The following is a 16,564-nucleotide window of genomic DNA, read 5'->3' as shown; positions in this document are numbered from 1 at the left end:
GCAGAGGATATTGAAGGCCAAAGCCGATGACCCGGAGAATCACTCCGGATGCCAGAATGTGAGGATCGTTGGGCTACGGGAGGGCAGCCACATGGAGGGAATTGGCTCCGCCTAAGGCTTGGGCATGGTGGGAGGATTTGTTGGAATTCCTGCATTTGGAAAAGATCAAGTGTGCGATTAGGGGCTCGGAGGAGGGGGTTTGCTCGAGGTGGCTGCTGTTCATCACCTTCTTTACGGAGCTGGTCGCCGTCAACAATTGGGGAGGGTGGTTAGGATGGGGAGGGGTCCTGGGTAAATACAGAAAGGGGTGGGCTCAGTTGTGGGGATATTTTCACAAAAATTGTATAAATCTGTTTGACCATTTTGTATGTTATAATTCAAAATTTTCTGAATAAAAATATGTTTTAAAAAATGAATTAAGTAAAGACATCCCAAAGTGCTCCACAGGAGTGTTAATCAGACCTAATTTGACACCGAGCTACGAAAGGGGATATTGGGACAGGTGAGCAAAATGTTGGTCAAACAGGAAGGGTTTGAGGAGCAGTGAGAGCGAGAGGTGGAGAGGTTGAGAGGGGGGAATTCCAGCGGTTAAGGCCCGGGCAGCTAAAGACACGGCTGAAAACGATAGAGCGATTAAATCCGGGATTTCATAAAATGCTCAATTGCTTTCTCGTTCTATTTCAAGGTACTGACCACCTGTGAAGTAATCTGGGGATTTCCCGAGAGAGGCAATAGGGGGACCCTCAGCGGTGTGAAACAATTAAATGCAGCAACCATTTTTATACACAGCAAGATCCCACAAACAGGTGAAGGAGCAGCAAATCTGGTTATTTTCTATTATTGGTTGAGGGAGCAATGCTGGCCAGGACAGCTGGAGAATTGGTCTTGTCATGGGTAACACCTCACCTAAACGGGGAATAACTCTGACTTTGCAGCATTGCCTCAGGAGAGCCTGCCTTCTGAAACAGTCCCAGAAACCTGTTGACACAAAGGTGTGATTGCCTGCAATGGGACCAAACACTGGAATCTCAACCCAGGTCTTTAGCCCAGTTCCCGAAATAGGATTTGAACCCACAACCTTCTGACTCAGAGACGAGAGCGTTACCAACTGCAGCACAGCTGACACCAGCTGTGTTTGTAGTGGCTGAGGTGTTTCTAACCTCATTAGTCTTGCTGCTAGTCGTGGAGTAAACCACACAGTCTAACCAAAACAAATTACATCATTCTCAGCATTTACTCAAGATAAACACGTCCTAATGGAATCTCTTGGGAGTACGATTAGAAACATAAATTTCCCAACCAGCCACATTAGTCAGTCAGTGACCCGGAGGGAAGGGTTCACCCAGGAGCTTCTCCTCGTTGCAGGTTGTGTTCCAGGAAAATTCAAAAAATTATCGCAAATACAGTCGAAGCTCGGGGTTTGCGGAGTTCCAAACAGCAGCAATTTTGTTTTGCTAATTAGAACATGTTCGTCCTGAATCTCAACCCAGGTACCGTCTGGAATTATTTTGCTTAAACTGTGTGGTTTATTCCACATATAGAAGCAACAAAATCCCAATAACTTCTGCAAAATCTTGTTAAATCAATCAGTCACTGTTCCTTAACAAGGGACTTGTTAACTAGCTTCAAATCAATTCTAGTAACTTCAAAACCAGTTGAACAGTGAATTTAGGAAACTGGTAATCATTGCAGTAAATATTTTTTTATTCATTTACAGGAAGTGGTCATCGCTAGCTAGGCCAGCATTTATTAATATGGCTAGGGAAGTTCAGTTTCTCATTAATGATAACCCCCAGGATGTTGATTATGGGGGATTCAGCGATGGTAATGCCACTGAATGTCAAGGGGCAATGGTTAGATCCTCTCTTGCAGGAGATGATCAATTGCCTGGCACTTGTGTGGCGCGACTGTAACCTGCCACTTGTCAGCCCGAGCCTGGATATTGTCCAGGTCTTGCTGCAGTTGGACAGGGACTGCTTCAGTATCGGAAGAGTCACGAATGGTGCTGAACATTGTGCAGTCATCCGCAAACATCCCCACTTCTGACCTTATTACGGAAGGGAGGTCATTGATGATGCAGCTGAAGATAGTTGGGCCGAGGACGTTTTTTGTAGCGTTTGAATATGTGGCTTGCTGGGCCATTTCAGAGTCAACCACATTGCTGTGGATCTGGAGTCACATGTAGGCCAGACCAGGTAAGAATGGAAAATTTCCTTCCCAGATGGTTTTTAGGCAATGGTTTCATGATCATCATTAGACTTTTAATTCCAGATATTTTTATTGCGTTTAAATTCCATCACCTACCATTGTGGGATTCGAACCTGGCTCCCAGATCAGTGTCCTGGGTCTCTAGATTCGTAGTCCAGCGACAATACCACTATTCCACCGCCTCCTAAAAGCCCACGATGTTAAGGGTAAGATCCTGGCATGGATAGAGGATTGGCTGACTGGCAGAAGGCAGAGAGTGGGGATAAAGGGGTCTTTTTCAGGATGGCAGCCGGTGACTAGTGGTGTGTCTCAGGGGTCGGTGTTGGGACCACAACTTTTCACAATATACATTAATGATTTGGAAGAAGGAACTGAAGGCACTGTTGCTAAATTTGCAGATGATACAAAGATCTGTAGAGGGACAGGTAGTATTGAGGAAGCAAGGGGGCTGCAGAAGGACTTGGACAAGCTAGGAGAGTGGGCAATGAAGTGGCAGATGGAATACAATGTGGAAAGGTGTGAGGTTATGCACTTTGGAAGGAGGAATCTAGGCATAGACTATTTTCTAATTGGGGAATTGCTTAGGAAAGCAGAAGCACAAAGGGACTTGGGAATCCTTGTTCACGATTCTCTTAAGGTTAATGTGCAGGTTCAGTCGACAGTTAGGAAGGCAAAAGCAATGTTAGCATTCATGTCGAGAGGTCTAGAATACAAGACCAGGGATGTACTTCTGAGGCTGTATAAGGCTCTGGTCAGACCCCATTTGGAGTATTGTGAGCAGTGTTGGGCCCCATATCTAAGGAAGGGTGTGCTGGCCTTGGAAAAGGTCCAGAGGAGGTTCACAAGAATGATCCCTGGAATGAAGAGATGGTCGTATGAGGAACGATTGAGGACTCTGGGTCTGTACTCGTTGGAGTTTAGAAGGATGAGAGGGGATCTTATTGAAACGTACAAGATACTGCGAGGCCTGGATAGAGTGGACGTGGAGAGGATGTTTCCACTTGTAGGAAAAACTAGAACCAGAGGACACAATCTCAGACTAAAGGGACGATCCTTGAAAACAGAGATGAGGAGGAATTTCTTGAGCCAGAGGGTGGTGAATCTGTGGAACTCTTTGCCGCAGAAGGCTGTGGAGGCCAATTCACTGAGTGTCTTTAAGACAGAGATAGATAGGTTTTTGATTAATAAGGGGATCAGGGGTTATGGGGAGAATGGGGATGAGAAAAATATCAGCCATGATTGAATGGCGGAGCAGATTCGATGGGCCGAGTGGCCTAATTCTGCTCCTGTGTCTTATGGTCTTATGTCGGCTGATTCGGTTGGAAATCTGGCCTGCGGCATGTAGGCTAAGATTAGGTTTCCTTGGGCACAGTATGCATCCCACCAGCTTCCCAACCGTGAGTTAAAACATTTCCCCCTTTCCTGTCCACCTTAACCATGTAAATGGCCAACTGGACAAAGGACCCTGGTCAGCAGAACAAAGTACTCGCAATGGCCAAATAGCCAATCCAGTAGAGGCCTCTCAGTAAGTTTGTTATAAGTGATTAGCTTCATGACAAGGAAAGGGACAAGGATGGGAGGGAAGGGTCACGTGACAGCTGATGAACAAAACCTATTTCAGACTGATCATGGTTAGAAGATTCTTGGATTTTAAAAACAAAATCTGACATTGAGGTCATACGTGTGAAAGAGTGACTGACCAGTTGGTTAAAGTCCTCCTCCTCCGTGTCATTATTACTGGACCAGCCATCATTTCCCTCTGAAGTTTCAGCATAGTGGAAATTTCCAGTGCAACCTGGGAGAAAATAGACACAAGTGTTAGATCACGTCTTCTTATTGCAATCTTATACTTCCTGTGAAAGAGGGATACAGCAGCGTTTACAATACAGAGAGTGGACGTTCAAATCCCACTGTGACATTTTGACAATTAGCAATTTCCAAACCTGGGAATCAAACAACAAAAGAAGGAAGCAATTAAAGTTCAGGAGGCCCGAGAAGGTAAGCTAAACTATACTTACTTAGTTAACATAAAGTAAAGGCCGTAACGCAGCTTACAGCACACAAGTCCCAATCAGGACTACCGAAGGGCCGGTCCCATTCAAAGGGCGAGTTTGCAAGCCCCGCTGATAGGGCCCCTGCCCACTCGCGGGCGAGCTGGTATTTTACGTGTCCCACGGGGAGATCAATCGATCAATCTCATGAGGGTTATTGTGGAAACCCAGCACATTTACCAGGCCTGGCCTACATGTGACTCCAGACCCACAAGTAACGTGGCTGACGCGTAGCTGTCCTCCAATGTGCTAGCAAGCCACATACAGTGGTTGACGAAGACAGCTCACCATCACCTTTTCCAGGAACTAGGAGAGCCTTTTCCCAGTATCACCGAAATATCAACAGTGAAAAATCACAAAAATTAATCAAATTAACCATTTGTTGCCAATATTCTTGCCAAAGGTTTATGTTGTTAGCCTTCAAGGTTCCTTTTCAAAGGAGGATTTATTAACAGTAAAATGACCAAAACATCATAAGAATTAGGTGTCGGCTATTCGGCCCATCCTCCCATTCAATAAGATCACAGCTGATCTGATTGTGGCCTTATCTGGATTGAATTCCGTTTGCCATTGTTCAGCCCATCCTGTCTCTCTCCTCTGTCAATGAGTGAGTGTCTATGAAAGCGTGTTGTTATATTTCCCTTGGCTGGCCTGAGAAGGTTGTGTTGCATACTCATCAGCCATGTAGGGTAAGCCCAGGGTTTGGGGGAGACGGTGGAAATGGGCCGACAAACACATTTCAGAATCAAACATATTGGGTGGGATTCTCCAATTCGGCGGCAGAGTGTCCATGCCGTCGGAAAGGCCGTCGTGTTTCACGACGGCGTGAACGGGCCGCTGGGAGTAACGATTCTGGCCCCTACAGGGGGGCCAGTACGGCGCTGGAGCGGTTCACGCTGCTCCAGCCTCCCATCCCGGCGTGAACTGTGCGCCGCGGGATCTGCCCATGCGCAGTGGCGCCGGCGCCAACCCGCGCATGCGCGGTAGCCTCCCGCGACACGCTGGCCCCGACGCAAAATGGGGTGGGAGTTCAGGGGCCGGCGCGGAAGAAAATAGGCCCAGGGAGCGAGCGGCCGGCCCGCCGATCGGTGGGCCCCGATCCCGGGCCAGGCCCCATCGGGGGCCTCCCCAGGGGTGGCACAGTGTTTAGCACTGCTGCCTCACAGCGCCAGGGACCAGGGTTCAATTCCGGTCTCGGGTCACTGTCTGTGCGGAGACTGCACGTTCTCCCGTGTCTGCGTAGGTTTCCTCCGGGTGCCCCGGTTTCCTCCCACAGTCCGAAGACGTGCAGGTTAGGTGGATTGGCCATGCTGAATTGCCCCTTAGTGTCCAAAAAGGTAGGTCGGGTTACTGGGTTACGGGGATAGGGCGGAGGCGTGGCCTTAAGTAGAGTGCTCGGTCCAAGGGCCGGTGCAGACTCGATGGGCCGAATGGCTGCCTTCTACACTGTCGTGCAGAATCTATTTTGGCGCATTTGCTTTGTTCAAAAGTTCCAAGTAAAAGCAAACGGGAAAATTCGGTGAAGACAGTTTTCAGAGGCTAAAACAATGTCCAGTTAGCAGAACTGAAAGTTCCAGGAATGCAACCAGCTTGAAATGCAACCAGGTGAAACTGCACCGAAAGCTGCTCGGATCAGTATCATCGGCACTCGACTGTTTAAATATGCACAGTCGTTTACAATGAAAGCTTCCGCACAGGGTGATCGTGCGAAAGGGAATCGTCAGCAATACCTTTCCGTGTCGAGAGATGCTGAGGTGACAGAGGGACATGTTCGAAAACCCCAGAACTTGTGAGATCAGAGTCATTTTCTTCCGAACTTAAAGAGGCTGTTTTCTGTTTCCTGTCCAAAACAAAAAATAGAAAATGACCTCAGACGGGATGGAATGAAATCCAGGAACCAAAGGTCAACTTTCGCACTTGAGAACTGCTCAGGAAGTGCGCAAGTCTTATCTGTCAGATTGCACTAACCTAATGCAAAATTGATTAAATCTATTTTATTCCTTTGCAAAGCAAACACAGCATATTGTCATTTAATTGTACGGACCATTTTAACACTTACCCTGGGGTTAGAAGGATCTGATCTGTCAGGTGCTGATGAGATTGACTGTCTCCTGTGAAATGGAGGCAGAGTGAGATAATGATCAGGCATTGCTATAACCCAGGCTCTGCTTGTGTATCCTGTTCAACTTAATCTCCAATTAAACAAATAGCCCCAATTAAGTGGAATGAAATTCTTCAGTGCAAGGAACATCAGGGCAGCACAAGTGGTTAGCACTGTGGCTTCACAGCACCAGGGTCCCAAGTTCGATTCCCTGCTGGGTCACTGTCTGTGCGGAGTCTGCACGTTCTCCCCGTGTCTGCGTGGGTTTCCGCCGGGTGCTCCGGTTTCCTCCCACAGTCCAAAGACATGCAGGTTAGGTGGATTGGCCATGCTAAATTGCCCTTAGTGTCCAAAAAAGTTAGGAGGGGTTATTGGGTTACGGGGATAGGGTGGAAGTGAGGGCTTAATGTGGGTCGGTGCAGACTCGATGGGCCGAATGGCCTCCTTCTGCACTATTTGTTCTATTAAGGCAGTCATTATGCAACAGGGAATTGGTATTAAAGAAGTAAGATTCTCGAGAGAGGGAAATGGGACCACAGTAAATAGTTGAAGAGGCTGCAGAAACAGAGGGCCATTCAGCCCTTCAAGCCTGTTCCGCCATTAGTTAGATCATGGCTGATCTGTACCTTAACCTGATTTTACACCTTTTGGTTCTGTAACTGTTAATTCCTTTTAGAAGGATCTAGCAAACTCAGTTTTGAAAAATCCAATTTGTCGCCAACCTCACGTGACTGGTAGAAGGCCGACTATTTTCTTCATCACAATATGGTTGTCATTTATCAAAGAACTCAGCAGCAATAGCTTAATGTGCAGCAGGATCAAGCAGCGCACTTCATTAATGTGCATTTACCGATGTAAGGTGGATTGGCCACGCTAAATTGCGCCTTAGTGTCCAAAGGGTAGGTGGAGTTGCAGAGACGGGGCATGTGCCTAGGTAGGGAGCTCTTTCAGAGGGTCGGTGCAGAATCGATGGCCTCCTTCTGTACGACAGGGAGTCTATGATTCTATGTAAATGCAGTTTTGGCATGTGTGGAACCAAATTTTGAAACTAAAACTACTTTAGAAACAGGAAACGAAGGAGAAGTCTCAAAATTACAACAAAAACCTCAGACTTCAGTTTTTTCTCAGAACTATCAGGGTTCTGAAATATGTTTATCAGCACGTCGGCCCATTTCCACCGTCCCCCCCAAACCCTGGGCTCACCCAACATGGCCCAACGCAACTTTCTCAGGCCAGTCAAGGGAAATATAACAACACTGTAGGATTATCGACTCGATACAACCATCAGGCAACAACTCATAAAATCATTGAATCCCTATAGTGCAGAAGGAGGCCATTCGACCCATCGAGTCTGCACTCATCCCTGGAAAGAGCACCTTACCGGGGCTCACACCTCCACCCTATCCCCGTAACCCAGTAACCCCACCTAACCTTTTGGACACTAAGGGCAATTTATCATGGCCAATCCCCCTAACCGGCACATCTTTGGACTCTGGGAGGAAACCGGAGCACCCGGAGGAAACCCACGCAGACACGTGGAGAACGTGCAGACTCCGCACAGACATTCACCCGAGGCCAGAATTGAACCCGGGACCCTGGAGCTGTGAGGCCGCAGCATTAACCACTCTGCCACTCATGCTCAATCTATCGGCCTTGTCTAGTGTCAGAACCCTTGGGCGGGATTCTCCAAAATGGAGGCAGAGTGTTCGCGCCGTCGTGAACGCCGTCGAGGTTCACGACGGCGCGAAACGGCCCCTATCCCGACTGATGCAAGGCCCGATAATGGGCTAGGAGCGGCGCGCGTCATTTACACACGCCAGGCCTTCGCGCCGCATAAAGGCGGCGGCGCATACATGACACGGCCGGCGCCGCATAACTGGCGTCACCCGCGCATGCGTGGTTGCCGTCCTCTCCGAGTCCGCCCCGCAAAAAGATGTCAGACGGATCTTGCGGGGCTGCGGAAGAAAGGATGTCCTCCTTCAGAGAGGACGGCCCGACGATCGGTGGGCACCGATCGCGGGCCACACCCCATTTGAGGCCCCCCCCAGTGCAGGATACCCCCTCCCCTCCCCCCCGCAGGCCCCTCCTCCCCCAGCGTTCCCGCGCTGTTCCCGCCGGCACCGACCAGGTGTGGAACCCGCCGTTTTGGGCTGGCCGCTCGGCCCATCCGGTCCTGAGAAGAGCAGGGGTGCCGGAGAATCGCCATGTTGGGTGTCTCGGGCGATTCTCCGGCCTGCGGCCCGCGGAACTCGACGGGGCCGTTCTCGCCGCTTGGGAGAATCGCGGGAGGGCGTCGGACCGGCGTCGTGGGAAAATTTGGCGACCCAGGCGATTCTCCCAACCGGCGCGGGAGCGGAGAATCTCGCCCCTTGAATCCCAGAAAACTGCCAGGAATTAACTGTTTTAGCCTCAATTAGTCATTATCGCAATCATTGGATTAGTCACTGTATTACCACCAAACCTGGGGTTGGCTATTCTCCACGGGCAGACCTGCAGGTAGGTGTGCCTGCTAAATTCAGTTGATGGCTTCCTCGCTACCCTCTCACCCACCTACCTAAACAGTGCGCAATTGTACATGGGGCAAGGCGAGACCTAGGGTGGCCCGTCTGCACTTGCCCCATTTGAAGCTCTTAAGGGGCCAATTATTGTGCCCCCCCCCCCAAGATTACTGTTCTCTCTGAATCAGCACAGAATCATAGAGCACAAAATGAGGCGATGAGGCCCATTGCTCATGTGCCAGCTCTTAAAATTAGTCCCAGTCCTCCTGCTCCTTCCCCAACGCTGTGCGAATGACATCAAGTTTTAATCCAACTCCCTTCTGAAAGTTACGGCTGAAACCATTTCCACTTGGAGGAATTAAGGGCTATGGAGAGCGGGTAAATGGAGTTGAAATCAGCCATAATTGAATGGCGGAGTGGACTCGATGGGCCGAATGGCCTTACTTCCGCTCCTATGTCTTATGGTCTTAATACTCTCTTCAGGCAGCGCGTTCCAGATCACGGGAGCTCAGCGTAAAAGGGAAAATCTCCCATCTCCTCTCCAGCTCGTTCGCCAAATCTCAGATTCTGTTTACTGACCCTCCTGTCTCTGGCAAGAGCTTCTCCTTATTTACTCGCTTCGAAAACATTCCTGATTTTGAATACCTCCATTAAATCCCTTCTTAATCCTCTCTGCTCTATGGAGAGTAATCTTAGCTTCTCCAGTCCAGCTTCTTCCCGTACCAGCCTCCCCGAACAGGCGCCGGAATGTGGCGACTAGGGGCTTTTCACAGTAACTTCATTTGAAGCCTACTTGTGACAAGAAGCGATTTTCATTTTTGTTTCATTTCATTTCCAGTCCCTCCATATTACTGGAGTCCCTCCTCCCTGGTCCCTTTCCAGTAAATCGCCTCCCCCCCCCCCCCCCCCCCCCCCACCCCTCCAAGGCCTTGACAACCTTCCTAAAGTGCAGAGCCCAGAATTCGACACAATATTCACGTTGAGCCTAACCAGTGATTTATAAAGGTTCAGCATGGCCAACCTGTCAGGAAACCCCAATGGCGAAGACACTGGAGGGGATTACCTGACCGCCCCGCTGCGTGTTTTTCAGCGCTAGAGGTGACCTGCCAATGGCATCTACAGACCTCTCTGAATTACTAGTCCAGCGACAGTACCACTGCGCCACAACCTCCCCTCGAGCATCGCTGAATCCCCCACTATCAACATCTTAGCGGTTACCATTGACTAGAAACTGAAACAGACTAGCCATCTGAACTGTGACACCAAGAGCAGGTCAGAGGCTGGGAAATCTGCAGGTAAGAACTCATGGTCGAAATTCTCCGGTGTCGGCGCGATGTCCGCCGACCGGCGCCCAGAACGGCGCAAATCAGTCGGGCATCGCGCCGCCCCAAAGGTGCGGAATCCTCCGCATCTTGGGGGGCCGAGCCCCAACCTTAAGGGGCTAGGCCCGCGCCGGACTAATTTCTGCCCCGCCAGCTGGCGGAAAAGGCCTTTGGTGCCCCGCCAGCTGGTGCGGAAATGACATCTCCGGGCACCGCATGCGTGGGAGCGTCAGCGGCCGCTCACGACATCCCCGCGCATGCGTTGTGGAGGGAGTCTCTTCCGCCTCCGCCATGGTGGAGACCGTGGCGAAGGCGGAAGGAAAAGAGTGCCCCCACGGCACAGGCCCGCCCGTGGATCAGTGGGCCCCGATCGCGGGCCAGGCCACCGTGGGGGCACCCCCCGGGGCCAGGTCGCCCCACGCCCCCCCCAGGACCCTGGAGCCCGCCCACGCCGCCTTGTCCCGCCGGTAAGGTAGGTGGTTTAATCTACGCCGGCGGGACAGGCATTCTAGCAGCGGGACTTCGGCCCATCCGGGCCGGAGAATCGCTGGGGGGGAGGGGGGGGGGGCCAACTAGCGCGGCGCGATTCCCGCCCCCGCCGAATATCCGGTGCCAGAGAATTTGGCAACCGGCGGGGGCGGGATTCACGCCAGCCCCCGGCGATTCTCCGACCCGGCGGGGGGTCGGAGAATCTCGCCCCATGTCCTGACTCTCCAAAGGCTGTCCACAAGGAATTAGTGTTATAGAATCCCCACAGTGCAGAAGGATGCCAGTCGGCCCATCGGCTCCACACTGACCCTCCGAAAGAGCACTCCACCCAAACACACTTCCCCGCCCTATCCCCAGAAACCCACCTAACCTTTGAACACCAAGGGCAATTGATCATGGCCAAGCCACCTAACCCGAACATCTTTGGACTGTGGGAGGAAACCGGAGCACTCAGAGCAAACCTGGGCTACACGGGGAGAAAGTGCAAACTCCACAGAGTCACCCGAGGACGGAATTGAACCCGGGTCTCTGGTGCTGTGAGGCAGCAGTGCTAACACCTCACCTGAAGGGAAATGAACTCTGACTTTGCAGCATTGCCTCAGGAGAGCCTGCCTTCTGAAACAGTCCCAGAAACCTGTTGACACAAAGGTGTGATTGCCTGCAATGGGACCAAACACTGGAATCTCAACCCAGGTCTTTAGCCCAGTTCCCGAAATAGGATTTGAACCCACAACCTTCTGACTCAGAGACGAGAGCGTTACCAACTGCAGCACAGCTGACACCAGCTGTGTTTGTAGTGGCTGAGGTGTTTCTAACCTCATTAGTCTTGCTGCTAGTCGTGGAGTAAACCACACAGTCTAACCAAAACAAATTTACACAATTCCCAGCATTTACTCAAGACAAACACGTTCTAACCGAATCTCTTGTCGTAAGATTGGAAAAATAAATTTCCCAACCAACCACAATACTCAGTCAGTGACCCAGAAACTGGGGTCCACCCAGGAGCTCCTGGAAGGACCATGGCAACAGACACCTGGGAACACCTGGAGGTTTCCCTCTGAGTCACTCGCCGTCCTGACCAGTAAATATATGACCTTTCCTTCCCTGGCGGTGGGTCAAAATCTTGGCATTCCCTCCCTAACAGCATTGTGGGGTGTACCTACACACAGGGACTGCAACAGTTCAAGAAGGCCGCTCAGCACCAATGTCTTAAGGGCAATTAGAAATGGGCAACAGATGCTGGCACTAGTATCATAGAATCCCGCTAGTGCAGAAGGAGGCCATTCGGCCCACCAGGCCAGCAAAGCCCACATCCTGCGGAATAATTAAAAAATGGTCACTTCTCTCTCATCCACTGCTCACTATGTAGACTGCTCATTATATATAACGGCACAGCACAGGAGTAGGGCAATCAGGCCCATTGTGCCTTCAGCTGAAACATTCATGCGAGCATCATTGGCATATACCTAATGAACACTGTTGTATGGTCATTGGATTTTGCAGCAGGTGCTAACCTCGGGCAGTACATAACAATTTGTATCGCTCTACCTTTAGAGTAGCTAAACATCCCAATATGCTTCACAGGAACAGCATTTGAGACAGAGATATTGGGAAAGGTGACCATAAGCTTTATCAAAGAGATGGAATTGAAGAAGCATTTATCAGGGGAAGAGAGGGTTATGGAGGTGAAGTGGTTTAAGGTGGAAATTCCTGAGCTTGGGAACAACGCAGTTGCAAGGGCAGCCTCCAATGTTGGAGCAATTACAATCAGCAATGCTCAAGAGGGCGGAATTGGAGGAGCGCAGGGATCTCAAAAGATTGTGTTGTTCTTCTTTAATGTGATCAATGGGATGTGGGAATCATTGGCAAGACCAGAATTTACAACCCACCCCAATTACCTCTGAGAAGGTGGTGTGCCCATGTGGTGTGGGTACACCCAGAGTGCCAATCGGGAAGGAATTCCAGCATTTTGTCCCAGTGAGGAGACTATAGAGGCGGGGCAGGGACAAAGCCTTGGAGGGATTTGAAAACAAACATGATTAATCTAGGACAAAGGTTCGGCACAACATAGTGGGCCGAAGGGCCTGTTCTGTGCTGTATTTTTCTATGTTCTATGAGTTTTGAGATTGAGACATTGTCAGTCGAGGGTCCAGTGTAGATCAGTGAGCACAACTGAGGAAGTCTAAAGGTTTAAAAGAATCCGTGGCCATAAAACGACTGGGCAGATTTCCTGATTCCCGCACAGAGTGAATCATCCGACCACAGCAAATTCAGGACTATAGGGTGGGAAGAAGAACCAGCCAATGGGGAGCCAGGATGTCACTGGGTAGGAAATTGGGAGGGTGTCCTAATATCAGAACTGGAGAGTACTATTCGGCCCCTCAAAACCAAGACTGCCATTTAATCTGACAATGCCTCATTTGGGCCTCAGCTCCATGTCCCGTGACTTCTATGCATCTGAGTTTTGAGATTGTTTTTCTTCTTTCTTTCTTTCATCCACGGCAGTTTGGGAGCAGCGAGGTCTACGCTTTGTGTGAAATAGTTCTTCCTGAGGTCAACCCTGAATGAAGTAGCTCTAATTTTAAGGTTATGCCTATTGGTCTGGTCTCGCCCCACCAGGGGAATGAATGTTCCTCCATCAACTTTATCAAATCCGTTCACCATTTTCAACACCTGAATCAGATCGGAACAAAGCGAGTCTCTGTAACCATTAAGTCCTGGTCTTATTCTGGTGAATCTCCGCCTCACTTATTCCAAGGCCAATTCATTTTTCTCCACATGTTACCTTCCCCACCCAATGTATCACCATGTCTTTCAACTCAGATGGTCCGATCCATTGAGGGCCAGGAGTAGGAATAACCTATCAACGGAGGAACATCATGCATTTGCTGTTCATGGCTGGCAGACGTAACGACCACATAATGTACTTGATAAAAGCGATTACTGCACACCCTGGAGCTGTCTGGAATTATTTGATCATCATGCCAGATTGAAGATTCAGAGGTCTATCCGTGCTCAGTGCCAGCACTGAGGGAGAGGTGATGGTTTTACACAGTGTTGTTTTGATCTGAAAGGGCACTGCAAGCAGATTCAGTGGTAACTTCGATGAAAAACTGGGTGTACACTTTAACGGAATTTTTTTCAGGATTATGGGGAAAAAGCTGGAGAGTTGGGACTAATTGGACAGCTCTTTCAAAGAGAGCTAGCACAGGCACTTTCGGGCTGAATGGCCTTTGAATGCGCTGTAAGATCCTATGTTTCTAACTCAGCAAGAGTGTACATTGGAAGCCTGATTTCAAATGACTTGACCTGAAACAAAGGACACTTGAAGAGTACAGCGTTATACAGTGTGTATGGCTACCGCCTATTGAGAAATCGGTACGGTGGAAGTCAGGACTCCCGGTTAGGTTTTCTCACTTGACTGCACAATTAGGAGAAGCGCGTCACCGAGTCATCATTTCTAAACAGCACAGTGAAAGAAGTTTCTGGAATCCAGCATCAGCAAAAAGCACCAAGTACCTCGGAGGAGTCTCTGTTGATTTGTTAGTACTCTCCTCATCTCACTCAACCAGGCCATCTTAATATCCACTGACGGAGCCTGAGAACAGATAGAGAATATGGTTCTGCAAAAGGTAAATCTTTCACCCTTGGTCTTCTGTGAAAAAGTGTTTGCTTCCTCCGATCTTAAATACAGACATGTCAAATAACGCTCTTACACATTGCAAATAGAGGACTGATCTCCACAGCGTTTGGACAGCAATCACGTTTTCCCCTGCTCCCTCTGCTGATTGGTTGAGTGGGGGGAGTTAGGAGCAAAACATTTTTGATGTTTTCTCTCCAGCCCGAACTGAGCTCCACTCGCTCCCTTGTGGAACTGGCGACGAGGCTCTGAGACACCCCAGCACGTGGGCACAGTAAGCAGGCCCCAGGATGGATTTGGCTCGATCATTGGGGTTTGGAATAGGATGAGTGAAAGGCTTTTAAAAAAAATTTAGAGTGCCCAATCATTTTTGTTCCAATTAAGGGGCTAAATTGGTAGGTAGGCCAATCCACCGAGCCTGCACATCTTTTGGGGTTGTGGGAATGAGACCCACGCAGACACGGGGAGAATGTGCAAACTCCACACTGACAGTGACCCGGGGCCGGGATCGAACCTGGATCCTCGGCGCCGTGAGGCAGCAGTGCTGACCACTGAAATGAAATGAAATGAAAATTGCTTATTGTCACAAGTAGGCTTCAAATGAAGTTACTGTGAAAAGTCCCTAGTCGCCACATTCCGGCGACTGTTCGGGGAGGCTGTTACGGGAATTGAACCGTGCTGCTGGACTGCCTTGGTCTGCTTTCAAAGCCAGCGATTTAGCCCTGTGCTAAATAGCCCCTCAGTGAAAGGCCACCGTGCTGCCACTCAGTGAAAGGCCTTTGCAATAGGCTGCAGTGAGACACCATGGCAATCCCTCCTGTCAGCGTGGATCGCAAAAATTCCAGGCAAATGTATCATTTTACCTCTTTTTTTTTTAAAAAGTGTATTGTTGGATTGAAAGCTCAGGTCAGATTGCCAGCGACCACAGGGTACAACTCTGTAGTGGTTATGCCCCAGTATAACGGTTTGAGAATTTCAATGTGAAAACATAAAGCTGGTCTCGGAGCAAGTGGCCATGAAGCTGGATTGCCATAAACCCAACTGGTTCCCTCATGTCGTTTTTAGTGAAGGAAACCTGCTGGGCTTCGACCCGACTCCAGACCCACACCAAAGTGGTTGATTCGTAAATCTAGCCGATCAAGCCAGCCACTGAGTGGCGTCAGACCACTATCGAGAATATCACAGGGACAGCAGCAGTTTGAAAACAAGTCCCATCACCAGCTTCTCAGGGCAATGGGGGAGAAGCAACAAATGCAGCCTTGGCAGTGACATCGAAACCAGAGTGTGAATTTGAAAAAAAGATCAAGAGTCTTGGGTTTATTTACGAGAAGATAAATTAAGAAGCTGCCGATATTTTGGCCCTGGTCAATCGAGGGCATTGCCTGCTGTGTAACATTTGGAGGTAGTTTGTGGACAACTGGGTCCTGATTATAACACCCTGACCCTAGGAAAACGTGGACCGTATCTTCCAGTTTAAGTGACCAAGTGCACCCAGTGCAAATCTCTGCTGGTAACCCTGCAGTCGGGAGAACTTTGCATTTCAACAGCGAGTGAGTGTACCTTCATGTAGGGTCTACCTCCAGGTAGGGTCGACCTCCATGTAGAGTGTACCTCCAGCTAGGGTGTACCTCCAGTTAGGATATACCTCCTGCTAGGGTATACCTCAAGCTAGGGTGTACCTCCAGCTAGGGTATACCTCAAGCTAGGGTGTACCTCCAGTTAGGGTGTACCTCCAGTTAGGGTATACCTCCAGTTAGGGTGTACCTCCAGCTAGGGTGTACCTCCAGCTAGGGTGTACCTCCAGCTAGGGTGTACCTCCAGTTAGGGTATACCTCCAGCTAGGGTATACCTCAAGCTAGGGTATACCTCCAGTTAGGGTATACCTCCAGCTAGGGTATACCTCAAGCTAGGGTGTACCTTCAGTTAGGGTGTACCTCCAGTTAGGGTGTACCTCGAGTTAGGGTGTACCTCCAGTCAGGGTATACCTCCAGTTAGGGTATACCTCCAGTGCCCCCTGGTGTACCTCCAGTTAGGGTGGACCTCCAGCTAGGGTGTACCTCCAGTTCGGGTGTACCTCCAGCTAGGGTGTACCTCCAGGTAGGGTCCACCTCCAAGTAGGGTCGACCTCCAAGTAGGGTATACCTCCAGCTAGGCTGTACCTCCAGCTAGGGTGTACCTTCAGTTAGGGTGGACCTCCAGGTAGGGTGGACCTCCAGCTAGGGTGGACCTCCAGCTAGGGTGGACCTCCAGCTAGG

The 16,564-nt window shown here is 49.9% G+C and overlaps 1 protein-coding gene across 4 annotated transcripts in view; it reads right to left on the bottom strand.

The window, feature by feature from the left end:
- LOC140421311 (proto-oncogene DBL-like) overlaps positions 1 to 16,564 on the bottom strand; it is a 261,868-nt gene that overhangs the window by 35,843 nt on the left and 209,461 nt on the right. For all 4 annotated transcript variants that reach the window (XM_072505953.1, XM_072505952.1, XM_072505956.1 and 1 more), the window contains 4 exons: positions 14,189 to 14,267; positions 6,319 to 6,370; positions 5,990 to 6,099; positions 3,909 to 4,003 (listed from right to left, as the gene is read on the bottom strand). In XM_072505953.1, the coding sequence (XP_072362054.1) occupies positions 3,909 to 4,003; positions 5,990 to 6,099; positions 6,319 to 6,370; positions 14,189 to 14,267 (336 nt within the window). The remainder of the gene's footprint in view (positions 1 to 3,908; positions 4,004 to 5,989; positions 6,100 to 6,318; positions 6,371 to 14,188; positions 14,268 to 16,564) is intronic.

Source organism: Scyliorhinus torazame, chromosome 5 (assembly GCF_047496885.1).
Source record: "Scyliorhinus torazame isolate Kashiwa2021f chromosome 5, sScyTor2.1, whole genome shotgun sequence".
In the NCBI taxonomy this organism is placed as follows: domain Eukaryota; kingdom Metazoa; phylum Chordata; class Chondrichthyes; order Carcharhiniformes; family Scyliorhinidae; genus Scyliorhinus; species Scyliorhinus torazame.
The sequence above is the reverse complement of the archived record's forward strand: the minus strand, read 5'-3'. Positions and strand labels throughout refer to the sequence as shown.